The 14,267-nt window shown below is 38.8% G+C and overlaps 1 protein-coding gene across 1 annotated transcript in view; it reads left to right on the plus strand.

Annotated features, from left to right (window-relative positions):
• Window positions 1-14,267, plus strand: part of LOC115475111 (methyltransferase-like protein 2) — a 41,203-nt gene that overhangs the window by 15,968 nt on the left and 10,968 nt on the right. The window contains exons 2-4 of the mRNA XM_030210851.1: window positions 1,183-1,319; window positions 7,936-8,042; window positions 12,718-12,783. Of these exons, the coding sequence (XP_030066711.1) occupies window positions 1,183-1,319; window positions 7,936-8,042; window positions 12,718-12,783 (310 nt within the window). The remainder of the gene's footprint in view (window positions 1-1,182; window positions 1,320-7,935; window positions 8,043-12,717; window positions 12,784-14,267) is intronic.

Raw genomic sequence — 14,267 nt, forward strand, 5'->3', positions numbered from 1 at the left:
TCCCCTATACCCCTGTGCATCCTTTACGTTCTTCTCAAGAACACTTAATATCCCTACACACCTACAGATACATGCCCATTGTCCAAATCCAGCTGCTTCTATTATTGCCCCTATTCATTGAAACTTGGTGCCCCTCAACCTTTGCCACTGCTGAATTATGAGTTTATGGGCTCCTGTGGTTCCCTCTTGCTTATCATGCCCCTGTTTGTGGCCCTGGGTGGCACTTTACTTGTGTGTTGTCTTTTACTTTCATTCCCTCCCTCCCTCCCTCCCTTTTGTTTCTCTTAGGGCTTAGTTATTTCCTGGCCCTCTATCCCCTCTCCTTATTAAGTGAACATTTGTAACTTGGCTCCCTTATGTGGTTTTCCTTTTCCTTCTTTCCTAACTTTTAGAAGTAATTTTGTGAACCACTTGGTTATCACTGATTTGTAGTATATTAAATAAAGCCGAACATTGACTTTGCAAAACTGTACTTCATGCAAAATATAGTGCAAAAAGCCAGGAAAAGTGCAAAAACGACAAAGTTCAGGTATTTGGGCTATTTTTGCATGCAGTGAACTTTTATGAAGTCAGTTTGCAAAAGTATACTTCATTTTAGTAAACTTACACATGAAGTTCACTTTGCACAAAAGGTTATATAAATTTAACATTAATGAACAATTGCAGTGCAAAACCCTGCGAAGCATCTGATTGATGCACTGAGTACATGAAAAGCATTTGTGTTCCCATTTATACAAAAAAATAAGTGCAGCTCAGGAACTGTAGTTTTTCCAAGAGCTGTCTAAAAATAACATTTGCCCTTTCCTGCAGTGAAACCATAAAGTTAAAGGGCTCACCAGCTTAAATTGCCGCCCCCCCCCCTCCCAGGATTCTCTCTGTTCCCTGGTGGCCCAATGAGTCTGATGCTGCCCACCCCAGACCCAATACAGGGCTAAAGTATTTTAAACTCCCTCCTGAAGCCCACCCTAAACTAAGTAAAACTAAGAGTTGTTGTGCTCCCCCCCCCCCTAAAGCATCCTAACTCAGGGGGTTCAGGGAGTGATGGGGGCGGGAGAAGTCCCCATTCGTTTCTGCCCTGACCCCTTGCACTATTCAGTGTTTCAGACATGTCCAACTCATTATGATATAAATGTTGTAAGTGTAGTGGCTATTTACTGGTCTCTCACTATTTTGTTGTGACAGTTTCACTTGGACTCAACAGCCCCATGTTGTGCCTTTCTTCATGACATATGTGATGATGCTTCCTTGTACCCCTTCCCAGATGAGAGCCTAGATGTCATTCTCCTTGTATTTGTTCTTTCCTCTATCCATCCTGACAGGTACGTGCAAACTGAAAGACCAAGTAAAAGCAAAGAGCTATTTTATAATTGATGCTTTTAATATTCAGGATAGACTGTAGTTTATGAACATTTGATAATTATACCAAATTGAGCACTTGCCATTTTATTTGATGAGTACTTTAGATTGAGAAGCTGCTGTGTATATGTAACATGGTATGCATCGTGTGTAGTCTTTTTACAAAACCTTAGTAATGTACACTAGTAATAAAGACATACTGCTGACCAAACAGCTGCCTCTGATTCATGTAATATTGCATTCTCCCATCATAGACTGTGGAAGCTAAACATTTGTAGCACAGTTTACACACCCAGGTAAGTTAAAACAATCTCTAGCTTCAATAGATATTGATATAAAGGCGTGACTATTCAAAAGTCAGGTCAGTATATTAAGTACTCCACATTCATATCATCAATTGCAGAAGCTTTGACTAGGCTAACAACCTGGTACACATACTGTAGCGAGACTTTCTTATTCACTCTCACTCTTGCAGAGAATTTTCAAACACCTTTTTTTTTTTCTTTTACTTCGTGTGCAATTTTTTCTTAGATAAGCCACCCTTCTGTCTGAATCCTGTTACTCTTATCTGTCTATGTTGCACCTCCACTTATACAGTGTCAACACAATATACACTAAAACATGGGTGAGTGAATTTCTTCAAATAGGCTGTATGTAAGTAAATAAATAAAGCTAATATGGTACAAGTTGGACTTTCACAGGCTCTCCTTTTTCAAATTTCTATCCGTTTTCAATGGTCTATTGAAAATAATAATTTTGAGAGTAGTTCAGGATGGTTTCTGTGAGCATCTTCATGCCCTACCTCCAAAAAAGAGTGGTTATTTTCTCTGGACTTGAAGGATGTTTACACACACATCCAAGCTACAGGAAGCATTGTAGATTTATAATAGGGAAACACCATTTCCAGTACCTCATCCTGCCCTTATGCCTCACGTTAGCTCCATAACCAAGGAATATGGCCTCCCCAAGAGAAGCTTCACCAGATAAATTTCCTAGAATTGAGAGCAGTCTAGAATATGCTAAAAGTGTTCAGAGACGGTTGACCAACAAAACTTTTAGTAGTACAGGCCAAAAAGTCAAGTTGAAATGCATGGTATCAACAAGCAGAAAGGAACAGGATCCTATCTTTTGTATTGAGAAACTGTCAGGATGTGGAACTGGGTCATCTCTCTCAGGATGATCCCGAGGGCCATATATATGATAGGAAAGCACAACACCTTGGCAAGCATACAGAGTCCTGTATTTCAACAGTGGTCCGTGGACTCAGGGGTGGCTCAGATGGTTTTCAAGGAGTGGGGCACACCCTCAGTTTCTCTGAACAGTGAAGGTATACCTCAGTTCTTCATAATAGGGACACACAGTAAGTTAGCTTCGGATGTTGGAGTGACAGGAGGATCTTTTGTACATATAGTCTCTAGTAGCAAAGAATTTGCTGAAATTCATATGGGACCAGAGAACCATGGTTCTTGTAATCTCCTCTTGGCAGAGACAAGAGTGGTTTCCTCTTCTGGATCTTTTCTTAAGAAAACCCATAACTTGGGGATTCTTCAACACTGTTGTATCCTAATATTGAGACTCTTGGCCTTGCAGCTTGAATTTTGAAAGGATATTGTTAGCTTCCCTCAATATGCCTGATATCAACAGCAATTCTGACTTCCAGGATACACTCCACTAGAAAATATTTTGGTTTTAAATGGAAAAGGTTTGCCATCTGGTGTGATAGAAAAGTCCTAGGTCTTTTTTTTTTTTCTGATCCATATATAAAACCATTGAATAGCTTCTACATTTGTCTAAATTAGTTTTGAAACCCAACTCTATTAGCATACACCCATCTTTGTATTGCTTATAGTTTTGATTCACATGGGGCTTATTTTTATTCAAGCCTCTCAGTGTCATGGGATTTCAATATTTTATCCCAGCTGATGAAAGTTTCTTTTGAGTCGCTCCATTCCCCAAGGCACATTTGTTTTCATTAGGAAATGGAAAACAGAACAATTATTTATTGAAAAAGACCCAACATGGCCATACACCAAAATGGCTGCATCAGGGATTTAAAACAATACTAACCAGGGGTATGAACAATGGTTCCCCTAGCAAGCAGATGTATATCCAAGAGAGCAAGGAGAGAGGCTATTGCTCTGTTCCCAACTGCTTGTATATATTTTTCAAGAGCTGTTGATGTGAGCAGTCTTGGATATACATCTGCTAGCTAGGGGAAACATTGTTCATACCCTGGTTAGTGTTGTTTTAAACCCCTGATGCAGCCATTTTGGGGAAACATGGCCATATCTGGTCTCTTTCAATAAAGAATTATGCTGGACTCCTGGTCTACTCTGTTTTCCCTCTTGTTTACTGCAGACCGGAGGAGGGCTGCCCTCGGAAAAACAAAAAAAGAGGATAAACCATACAAGAGTTTCTACCAAAAATATGTTCATGTCTTTCTATTATAGTGCCTTTCATAATTACATAATTATTTTCTTCTCTTTTCTAGTGTGGGCGGCCTGTAGCTAGGGAGTCCATCAGAAGGATTTGCTGTCCCGCTTTTCCTCAGAGAAAACCAAGTTACTTACCTATAGCAGGTGTTCTCAGTGGACAGCAGGATACAAGTCCTCACATACCACCCTCCTCCCTCAAGTTGTATTATACTCTGAATTTGTAAAAAGACTGAGGTGGTTCCTCAACAGCAGCAGCAGGTAGAAAATGAAGCACACGTGGTAAGCTTCTCGAAGAGTGTGGAAAGTGGGCAATCTTTCTACAGTGTCCAACTGTTGGTGACATTATCCATCAGTGAGGGTGTGTCTTGCTGTCCATAGAGAAACACCTACCACAGGTAAGTAACTAGCTGTTATCTGCATAAAATGAACTTTGAAAACTTACCTAATATTATTTTTAGTCTTTTGAAATCATTAGGAATCATTATAGACTTTTCTTTTTCACCAGAGGAACAGGTCTCTGCTGCTTTCAAGAAATCCTTTCAATCTTTGCAAGTTTTAAGACAGTCATTTGTTTTTAATCGAAAAGGATTTTAAAAAGTGTTCATGTTACTGTCCTATCTCTTTTATTGATTACTGCAATCTGCTTTATTTAGGGCTGTTTAAAAATGTTGAATCACCTGCAGTTATTACAGAGCACAGTGGCTAAGAGGTTCTTAAAAGTATGAGATGGGACAGGGCAATATCTTCGCTTGATCACTTGGCACTTGCTCCCTGTGAATTTAAATATTCTTTTCAAATTACTGACACTTGCTTTTAAAGTATTACACTGTACTGGACCAATTTATCTTTGAGTATCATACAATATGTCCATTGCGAACACTTCATTCAAAAACTGAAGAAAAAAAATGTAACTGTCCTCTTGGTAAGAGACAAAGCTAGCTTCCACTAAGGAACAAACTTGGTTAGGAACAACTCCACTGATCTGCAATGACTTTCCTGAAGACATTAAAGCTAGTTCTTCCTTTTTGGTGTTTCATAAGAAGATATGTGCTATGCTTGTAAATGTACAGAGTACTGATATTGACTTTACACGTGTGCACATATGTACATAAATGTCAAAAAGGAAGAAACAAAATCATTAACAGATTCTTCCAGGAGACATAAAGGAGATATTCTATAAGTAGGCACCTCCTTTTTAGGAACCCCAGTGTCTCCTGTTCAGAGCCTATTTTATAATTGCATCTGGGCACTCAATTTCCATTATAGAATACTAACATAACCCGCTATCAGCATGCCCAAAACCTAGACACCTGCAGTTATATTCAGCCATAGACTTATGTAATTGCAGGCACTCAAATGCATTGCGTTCTTAAGAAGCAGTCCCAGCCATGCTCTTTTAAGGGCTTTTAATTGCGTCCTTACAGAATAGCACTTAAGGGGAATATTGACATTTTCATTTGTTAAATTTCAGTTTATGAAATTCTTTGGCCTATAGGAATAAAATGGACCCTGCTGCAGATAACTCGAGCTAAGCTTTAGTAAAAGACCTCCTAACATTTGTATTTCTGGCTTTAATTTTTAGGTTTTGTAGGAAAAAATATTTAATGACTTGTTCTTTTGATTTATTTATTTATTTATGATAATTTTACAAACATTAAAGCCATAAACTTGTCACACAGAAACACAGCATACAATAAGCAAATGAAGGAAACATTGTATCATGAGATAGTCAGCTTTCTTAGACCACTCATTGATTGAGAAACATGACTGGATCATAGAAGATTTATCGTAAGCAACTCCCAATATAAACATAAAGGCTGCGTGTAGTTACCTCACCTATATTACTATTTCCAACATTATTTTAACTTTTTTTAAATCAAGAAAAGCTTTTAGTTGCTTAGGGGAATAAAAAAATATATTTCATCTCTCCAAATCGAACCAAGCATTTACATGGGTAAGCAAGGAAAAATGTTCCCCCCAGTTTCAATGTTTCTTGTTTTCATAGCCAAAAATTTTTTTTCTCCGTTCTTGAGTCAATTTGGTGACGCCTGGATAAATCCAAATTTTCCCTCCTCCGTAAAGCACATTTAGATGTTTAAAGTCTTAAACGGCATTAAGAGCTGTTCAAACACAAAAGAAAATAAAAGCATGGCTCTCTGTAGCATTTTCTATCGATTGCTCCAAAATAGCAGATATATTGTTCACATCAATATTTATATTTCTCTCCGCCTCCACCTTCTCCTTCTTTCTTCCTTGGACTCTTAGGCAATAAATAGGGGGAATAGCGTCCTGTGGTATCTTCAAATTTTCAACCAAATATCTTCTATATACATCCATAGGCAGAGTCCCGGGGACTTTAGGAAGATTCAAACGCCTGTTAAAGTTCTCTATCTGCTCAATCCTTTTGTGGAGAGCCAGTTTATCTTTAACCACTGTAAACTTAGTCTTGAAGCTGTTCCATTTCATTTTGAATTTGTTTGACCCGAGTGGAGAGATCTTCTTTCACTGTCTCAACTGTCGAGACCAAATCTTCAAATTTAAGATACAAAGCAGTTACCTCACCTGAGGATTTCTGTAGAATTGAGCCCATCTTATTGAGCATTAACCAAATCTTTCCAAGATTTACCTCTGTTGATGTATCTGAGACTCTGGTCAGACCCTGGGTCTCGTTCTCCAGGCTCTTTCGCTGCAGCGCAGGGCCCTCACCTGAAACCTCAAACGCCACACTTCCGGAAACGCCTCACACGCCACACTTCTGGAAACGTGTAGGCTATCTCCCAGCGAAGCAAGCCGACGCCAGACTCGGAGGAATGTTGGAAGTGGAGGGGGGAGAAAGTGATGTTTCATGTCCCAGCAGAGGTTCCGCTCCTCCGGTTTCCTCCACAACGGGATTTACCTCCCTCAATTCACTTGGAGAGGGTCCGGCGAGGAAAACGATCCAATCTCTGCTGGATTGGGGACGACCCTGAGGTAGGCAGGGGGACAAACCTCACAGTCTCTTTTCTCTTTGTATGAGGCATTTTCGAAGGTAAATTAACAGGGAAAAAACCCAGCCAGAGATCAGCGTCTCACACACCACCATCTTGCCACACCTGACTTGTTCTTATATTTATTTCGTAACTTTTTAATCTGTTATTCACCACTCTGATCTCAGAATTGGATATAAAAGTTTCTATTTAAAATTCTGAAAAAAAAAGATGGATAGATCCGTGATGGTCGCTGTGGACTAACTTAATATATTTCACAGCAGTAAGTCTTTGTGCACAATCAGTAGTGATCAGGACCAGCTATAGCACTGGGTATGACATTCTCCGTGTCCTGAGGGGGAGGGTAGAAAGGGCAGACTCACCTGATCAAGATTGAAGCCACCACAGTGCTCCTGAAAGAATGGTTTCCTGCATGACCACACAGGTCGTACATCGCTAAAGCCAGTCCTCATAGTGACCTAGAATATATTGTTTTTATTTATTGGATTTATTTAATGCCTTTTTAAAGAAATTCAGGTGGTGTACAGCAAGAAATAACTTGGACGTAATTAAGGCATTAAAAAAAAAACATTCAAAAGTAGTACACACTTTAGTATTCTACTTTCAAAAGTCAATATAACATACATTTAAACATATTAATAGCACAGAGGATAAATGAAGGTGGAACATATAAACAGATGAGAGAGAGTAACTGGAGTGGTATGGTAACTAAAAGAAAAAATTGCACATGGACTCTGTAAAAATGTGTATATGTTATAAGTAAGTCCTGCTACAGTAAATGCAACTAATGTTAGCTGTTGTGTGTGTGACTAGTTGTTATAGAATGCCAGCTGGTAGCCTCTATCTGATCCCAAGGAAGTGAAAACACTTATTCAACGTGTACAACAAAATTTCTGTCCTATCTAGTAGCTATGTAGCCATCTGTGTAAGTAGTAGCCTGAAGAAAAACCTTGTCTAGAAGTCAGGCCATGTTGATCTGAGTGAACCAAATACTATTTTCCAATGAAAAACAAACTCTGTTCTCTCAAAGTATTGTTGAAATCAAAATAGCTAATAACTCCATTTCATAGTCAGACATGATACAATAATAGCAGCTCTGGCACATATAGTAAAAGAGTAACATGCCATTTTAGATATAACAAATGTTTTTTTGTTAGGATGCAGGGAGCTGTGAACAGACTGTCCAAGTTACTGAAGCCAGGAGGAATGTTGTTGTTTCGAGACTATGGAAGATATGACTTATCACAGCTTCGCTTTAAGAAAGGTTCGTGTGAAGTGAAAGAGGATTGTACTACTTGGTGGGGCGGGGGATATGTTTTTCAAGAAATTCTTCTTAATATATATTTTTACAAGTGCATTTGCCTTAGTAATCTTTTGTTTTAGTATTCCAACAATACAGGATGGCCAGGATCATTTAAAAATTATTGAAACAGTATTGACAATATGATAAATAGATTTTGAGGGGCATTTTCGATCTGACATCTAAATCCGATTTTGGCCGTTTTGCTGAAAACGTCCAATCAAGTGGTGAACATAGACATTTTTCTGATTTGAAAAGCGCTATCTTTTTGGTTTTGAAAATAGCCATTTCCTAGACATTTTGTGCTCAGTGCATTTTTCTATTGTGACTTAAAAAAAAATCCAAGGGAAAAATACACAAAAAACAAGCCATTGAGACGTATGGGGTCCAGCATTCTTAATAGACTGGCCACACAGATATCCCTGCAGAGCTGTGGGGCACCCTAGCTGTAGTGGCCTTCACAAAAAAAGATCACAGATAAACATCTCACCATTATCCCCTTATGTTGTATGGGAAGCCCTCCAAAAACCTACTGAACCCACCTACACACCACTACAATAGCCCTTCTGTCTGCAAGTGTCACCTATATGTGGGTACAGTAGGTTTTTGGTGGGTTTTGGAAGGCTCACACTTTCCACCACAAGTGTAACCGAGTGGGATATGGGTCTGGATCCCCTTCTCTACAGTGCACTGCACTGACCACTACTCCAGGGACCTGCTTGCTGCTCTAATAGGACTGGCCATAACATCTGAAGCTGTCATACAGACTGGTAATGTACTGTTCCTAGAATGTTCAGTCCTTGGGTTATTTTGGTTGCGATTTCTGTTGTATCCTTGTCAAATGGTATATAGATTGATACATCATCTATGTAGATGAATAGGTTGAAACCATATCTTGCTAGTATGTTGGTTAATGGAATCATAAAGTATGGGTTATATTGGTGATCCTTGTGGGACTCCGCATTTTGCCATCCACATGGGAGAGAGTGTGTTACCCATCTTGACTTGGTAGGATCTGGATGTTAAGAATCCCTTAAACCATTCTATTACTTCTCCATCCATGTCTGTTTTGTCCATTAGTCTTATCAGGTGATCAAAGGCACTTGACATGTCAAATTGTAGGAGTAGGATTTTCTTGCCTTTTCTGATTTCTATTTTGAAGTTGGCTAATAGCGTTATTAGTACTGTTTCTGTGCTGTACTGTGGCCGGAATCTCAATTGTGAGTCGTGGAATATGGAGACGTTGTTAAGGTATTCCATGAGCTGTTTGGCTACCAGGCCTTCTGTGACCTTGATCATATGAGGTGTTGAGGCCATTGGTGTGAGGTTGGGGATTTCGCTTTTGCTTTTTTGAGTGTTCTTTGGGATCGGTGTTAGAACTATTCTGCTGGGAATAAATCTTTGGATAGCATTATTATGTGTACGATCGAATGTGTGCTATGAAATGTGCTGGGGCTTCATTAGATAGGGTATTCATCTAGCAAACAGAATGCTTTGGAGAATTTTTTTTTACAGTCTGACTAACGGTGTTAAGTGTGGAAGGAATGAATGATGTCCAGACTCTGTTCGTGATGTGTTTTGTTTCCATTTCATCTATTTATATGTCTGGGTTTCTGTGGTCTTGTGTTAGCCCCTTTCTTAAGTCTACAGTCTCATTTTTGAAGTACTTTGCTAGATCTTGTGCGGATGGGGTCGGTTCATTCTTTGATGTCATAGGATTTGTGTCAAGTAAGTTGTGTACTAGCTCATATAGGCTCCTTGTGTTTCTGTAACCTGTTCTTTGTAGTGGTTCCATTCTAGCTTATTCTCATCAATTTTGTGCTTTATTCATCTCTGTTCTTGGTTTTCTGCGTTGGCTTTAGTTACTTTAAATCATTATTGAACCATAGGGATGACTTGGTTCTGTATTCTGGCTGGTAGTGAATCTATAGGCTAGTAAGTCGAGTGCATGCCCTTTTTCGTGGTTACTGTTGACTGTAGGAAGGCCCATAGTTTTACTATTTCCCTTCTGTAGTGTTTTTTGTTTTCTAGCTCATCCAGGTGTAGGTTGATGTCCCCTGTCAGTATGGTATTTGAACATAACGTATGCAGGTGTTTGATATGAAGTCTGGTTGGGACTCCTTCCAATTGCCTGGTGGTCTTGTAGGATAACGCAAAGGTTGCCCAGTAATGATTTATCTGTTTTGAGAATGGTTATTTCTAGGTTGGGAGCTATGAGTTCCGAGACTGCTTGGTTTTGAAAAATTATTTGTAGATCACTGCTATTCCTCCTCCCTTTTTTTTCTTTTCTCTGGTCCAATGTGATATTTTGTGACCTGAGGGACATAGTTTGTTTAGGATGGGATCCTCTTTGGAGCGGATCATGTTTCTGTGGTAAAGATTAGACCTAATTTTTTCTTCAATCCAGTCTTTAATGATTTTCTTCTTTGTTTAGCACCAGTCGTGTGTTAATGTAACCTATAGGGATGGACAGATAGCGTTCCTTGTGTGTGGGTTCTAGTGTTTTAATTAATTGTTGTTGATTGCGGCTTCTGTGCTTGTTCCGGTATCTTCTGTTTTCCTATTACATTGGTTTTCTCAGAGGTCGTTTCCTCTGGCTTCATCTCCTGTGTAGTTTTTAATTGCTTTCTGGGTTGAGTGATTACCTGTGCTTCTCCATGAATAAGGGCATGTATGCTGATTGTGCATAGGAGGAGTAAAAGTACTGTTAGTTGTTTGTTTTTTTTGAGAGATGCCATGATAATAGATTTGGTAGGTTTTCTGTGATCTCTTGTTCTCTTATTTCTGGTGCTGTCTGGATTTCTCAGTTATTTCTGTTCATCCATTTTTTGTTTTTGTTGGAGGGGGATCATAGTTCTATAGCGATGGTTCTGGATTGGGCAGCGTTAGGGAAAAGTTGGTGATTCTCCTGATCTTAATCGTGGGCTTTTGAAAAGTGTGTGGCAGCTTATTTATTTACCACACTCTTCTCACCGCCACTCTTTCTCTGGGTCTCTGTCACTGCCCTGCCCTCCGCCTTGCTTCCTCCTGCTCCTGTCAGCAAGAGTAGTCATCTATCCAGGAAGCTAGCACAATCAGTGGTACAGGTAGCCAGCGTGGTCTCCTGCAGCACAAGTCTCTGTTGCCTCCTCAGTCTTTCAGGTTTTCTTGATTTATCTGGTCCATAGGTTTGGATGGCATGGTGTGTATTACCTGGAGGAAACCATCTACTGTCTTTCTTAACAATAGGCATATCAATACTGCTTCCAGTGTTTTTAGAGATCTTCAATTTCCTAGCTAATTTGAATAAATCAATCCTTGTATTAAAAGCGTTGTAATGGGGGGGGGGGGGGGGGGTTGGAGCAAATGTCATACCCTTATCCAAAACTGCATATTCATCTTTAGAAAGATGTCTATCAGATAAGTTTTATACCCTTTATAGAGGTTGCCTTCTGCTAATGGTAGGTACCCTTTGTTCCAACTGCCCAGATTCCTGTTGTAACTGTTCCAGTTGTCTTGATTTTATATACTGATTTTAACCATGTCTATCCCTCTGATAAACCTTTTCTCTGCTTCTTCCTCTTCTTCTTCTCCTTGTCCCAAATAGGTTGAACGTTGGTCTTTCTTGATCCCTCTGTGCTAATCTGTTTGTCGTCGAGTCCCTTCTCCACAGCTCCTCCATTTGAAAAACCTGAGGGTTTATATTGCTGTTTGGGGGCGTAGTACATAATGAGGCAGAAAGGTCAAAAACCTCCTTAGAATTGGTCCTCCTTTTACTGTTTCTTTCTTGCATAGGGCTATTTGTTGAAACATTTCTTAAAGGTCTTTACTTAGGTTTGTTATTTGTGTTCATTTATCTAAAACCAACCTGTTCTTTTAGTTTGTTATTACTCTTATGCCATGGATATACTATCCTGCTCATATAATCATACTTGTATCTCTTAAATTTGTCATATTTAGTCTGCTTGTTATAATCCTTATACAGTACATTAAAACAAGGATCTCTATCACCTGATGCAGCCTCTAGAGAGATGAAATGTGGCCACGTCAGGTTGTGTTTCAAAGTGGCAAGAGTAAAAAGCCTTTTAATTTTTGAAGACGTGTTTTCTGCTATCTGGATAGTGCCAGGGAGATCTGTAAAGATATTCAGGGGAAAGTTATCGTCATAGGTTACTGTTAAGTTGGGTTATTTTAGCACAGTATGGTTATTTGGAAGATGGTTTGATCTATTATTGATACTGCTACTTAATTTGTAAATAATTTTATGTATGTGGTTCTTTTTTTTTGTATTGTAGTTGTTTTTTTATTAATGTTTTTATGTACGCTGCCTTGAATGGGCAGTTTTGTTTGTAAGGCAGTATATAAATCTCTTAATAAAGATTGCATAAAATGTGACCCTGTTCTAAAACTCAAATTGGGGTAAATTAACCTGACTTAACAATAGCCGATATTTTAATAATTTCCCCCTTAGCAGCACTAGCCAGAAAGTGCCACTGATACCTAGTCAGATGCTTTTAAGTATCAATCCTGGTATTTATTAGAATTCACCTTTGGATTGTGCTTTAGAAATTGATTCTTCAAATATGGTATAAAGGGATAATTAGATCAGTTTTCATTCTTGTTCCATTTTTGTTTTAAGCATGGTCTCTCTTTTTTTCAGGTCGCTGTTTGTCTGAAAACTTTTACGTTAGAAGTGATGGTACTCTGGTGTATTTCTTTACAGAAGGTATAGTATAATTCTGTGATTTTTTTTTTTTTTTTTTTTTAAACATTTTTCAAATAAAGATCTCCTTAGAAAAACAATTAATTATCATAGCGAAGGAAAATAACAAATAGAAGAATATAGATAATAATAAATAACATTGTAATTATTTAAAATCACATTGGGGGGGGGGGGCCCTAAACTATAATTAGAAAAACAAAAAAAAAAGTTGTCCCTTAATGCTGGGAACAAATTCACTTAGAGGAGATTTTTCTTCAGAAAGTTTTGCAATTGAATTGGGTCATAAAATATTTAAATACTCCCTTGATAAACAATTTTAAAAACAGGTGAACTAAAGGCTAAAAGTGTCCCCTCCCCAAAGAAACCACTAACTGCCTTTTAGAAAGATTCTATGCTTCAATGAGATGCTTTAACAAACGCAGGAAAAATAGAGACTTTACAACTCAAAAATTGGTATACCTGCACTTAAACATCATCAGTGTCCACTTCTTTTCTAGTTCAAGTGCAAAAGTAACTAGTAAAGTCTTCTATTTAGTAATTTCTTCAGTAGATGCTTCCAGCACGCCAGTCATATTCAACGAGGGAGATGACTCCAAAGCTGATTTCACACCAGTCTCTCTGACCCCCCAGACTTTTTTTTTTTTTTTTTTTACAGGAATGTAATAAATCCTTGTTATAGGTAGTATAGATTCTGGAGCACTTTTCAAATAATCTTCTATGTATATCCACAGGGGATATGAAAAACAACCATAGCTTAAGACATCTCATATTACTATCAAAGTTCTCCAAGTTCCTGTGGATGGCTTCTTTTTCTTTGATCAAATCCATATCAGTGACTTACAGACTAGAACTTTGTTGCTTCATTTGCTCAGTACTAGAAGAAATGTCTTGCAATTTAATATCATGCTGAACCACTTGCATTTTAAGCCCAGTAACTTATGTAGCACACTGTCTAGTCTATAAGACAAAGACCTCACCAAATATATTATTGTCCAAAAAAAACAGACTCCAGAGTCACTGCTGTTGTATTTGTGCAAGTTATTTGCCTGCCAATAGACTCCTCCAGCACAATATTTCAGCAAACCTGGGCTAGACTGCAGCAGCAGACCTCTGATATCTTCCACTCTCTCTGCACCGTTTCACTGCACACTCACTTCCAATTCTAACACCATTGCTGCAGGACTTCCTCCATCAGTACCTTCTGGAGATGGTAGTCTTATTGACAGTTAGCTGCTTTCTTGTAGGGACAGGTCGGCGTACCTGAGCTCAGAGGCCTCAGCCTCTGTTGGGTCAGTGGCTCCTTTGTTAAGCTCCATTGCAGACTCACCCCTCTATTTCCTCACTGAGAACTCTGAATACCATAGTAATGATGAATGTCTTGATGGGACTGGGAGGACACAGTGGGTTAAGATTTAACTTTTCCCTTCTACATGCTCATGTCAAACAAAACCTGAAGTCAGTCTTGCATGCTCACAGGTGTGCTGCCA

This window comes from Microcaecilia unicolor, chromosome 7 (assembly GCF_901765095.1).
Source record: "Microcaecilia unicolor chromosome 7, aMicUni1.1, whole genome shotgun sequence".
Taxonomy (NCBI): domain Eukaryota; kingdom Metazoa; phylum Chordata; class Amphibia; order Gymnophiona; family Siphonopidae; genus Microcaecilia; species Microcaecilia unicolor.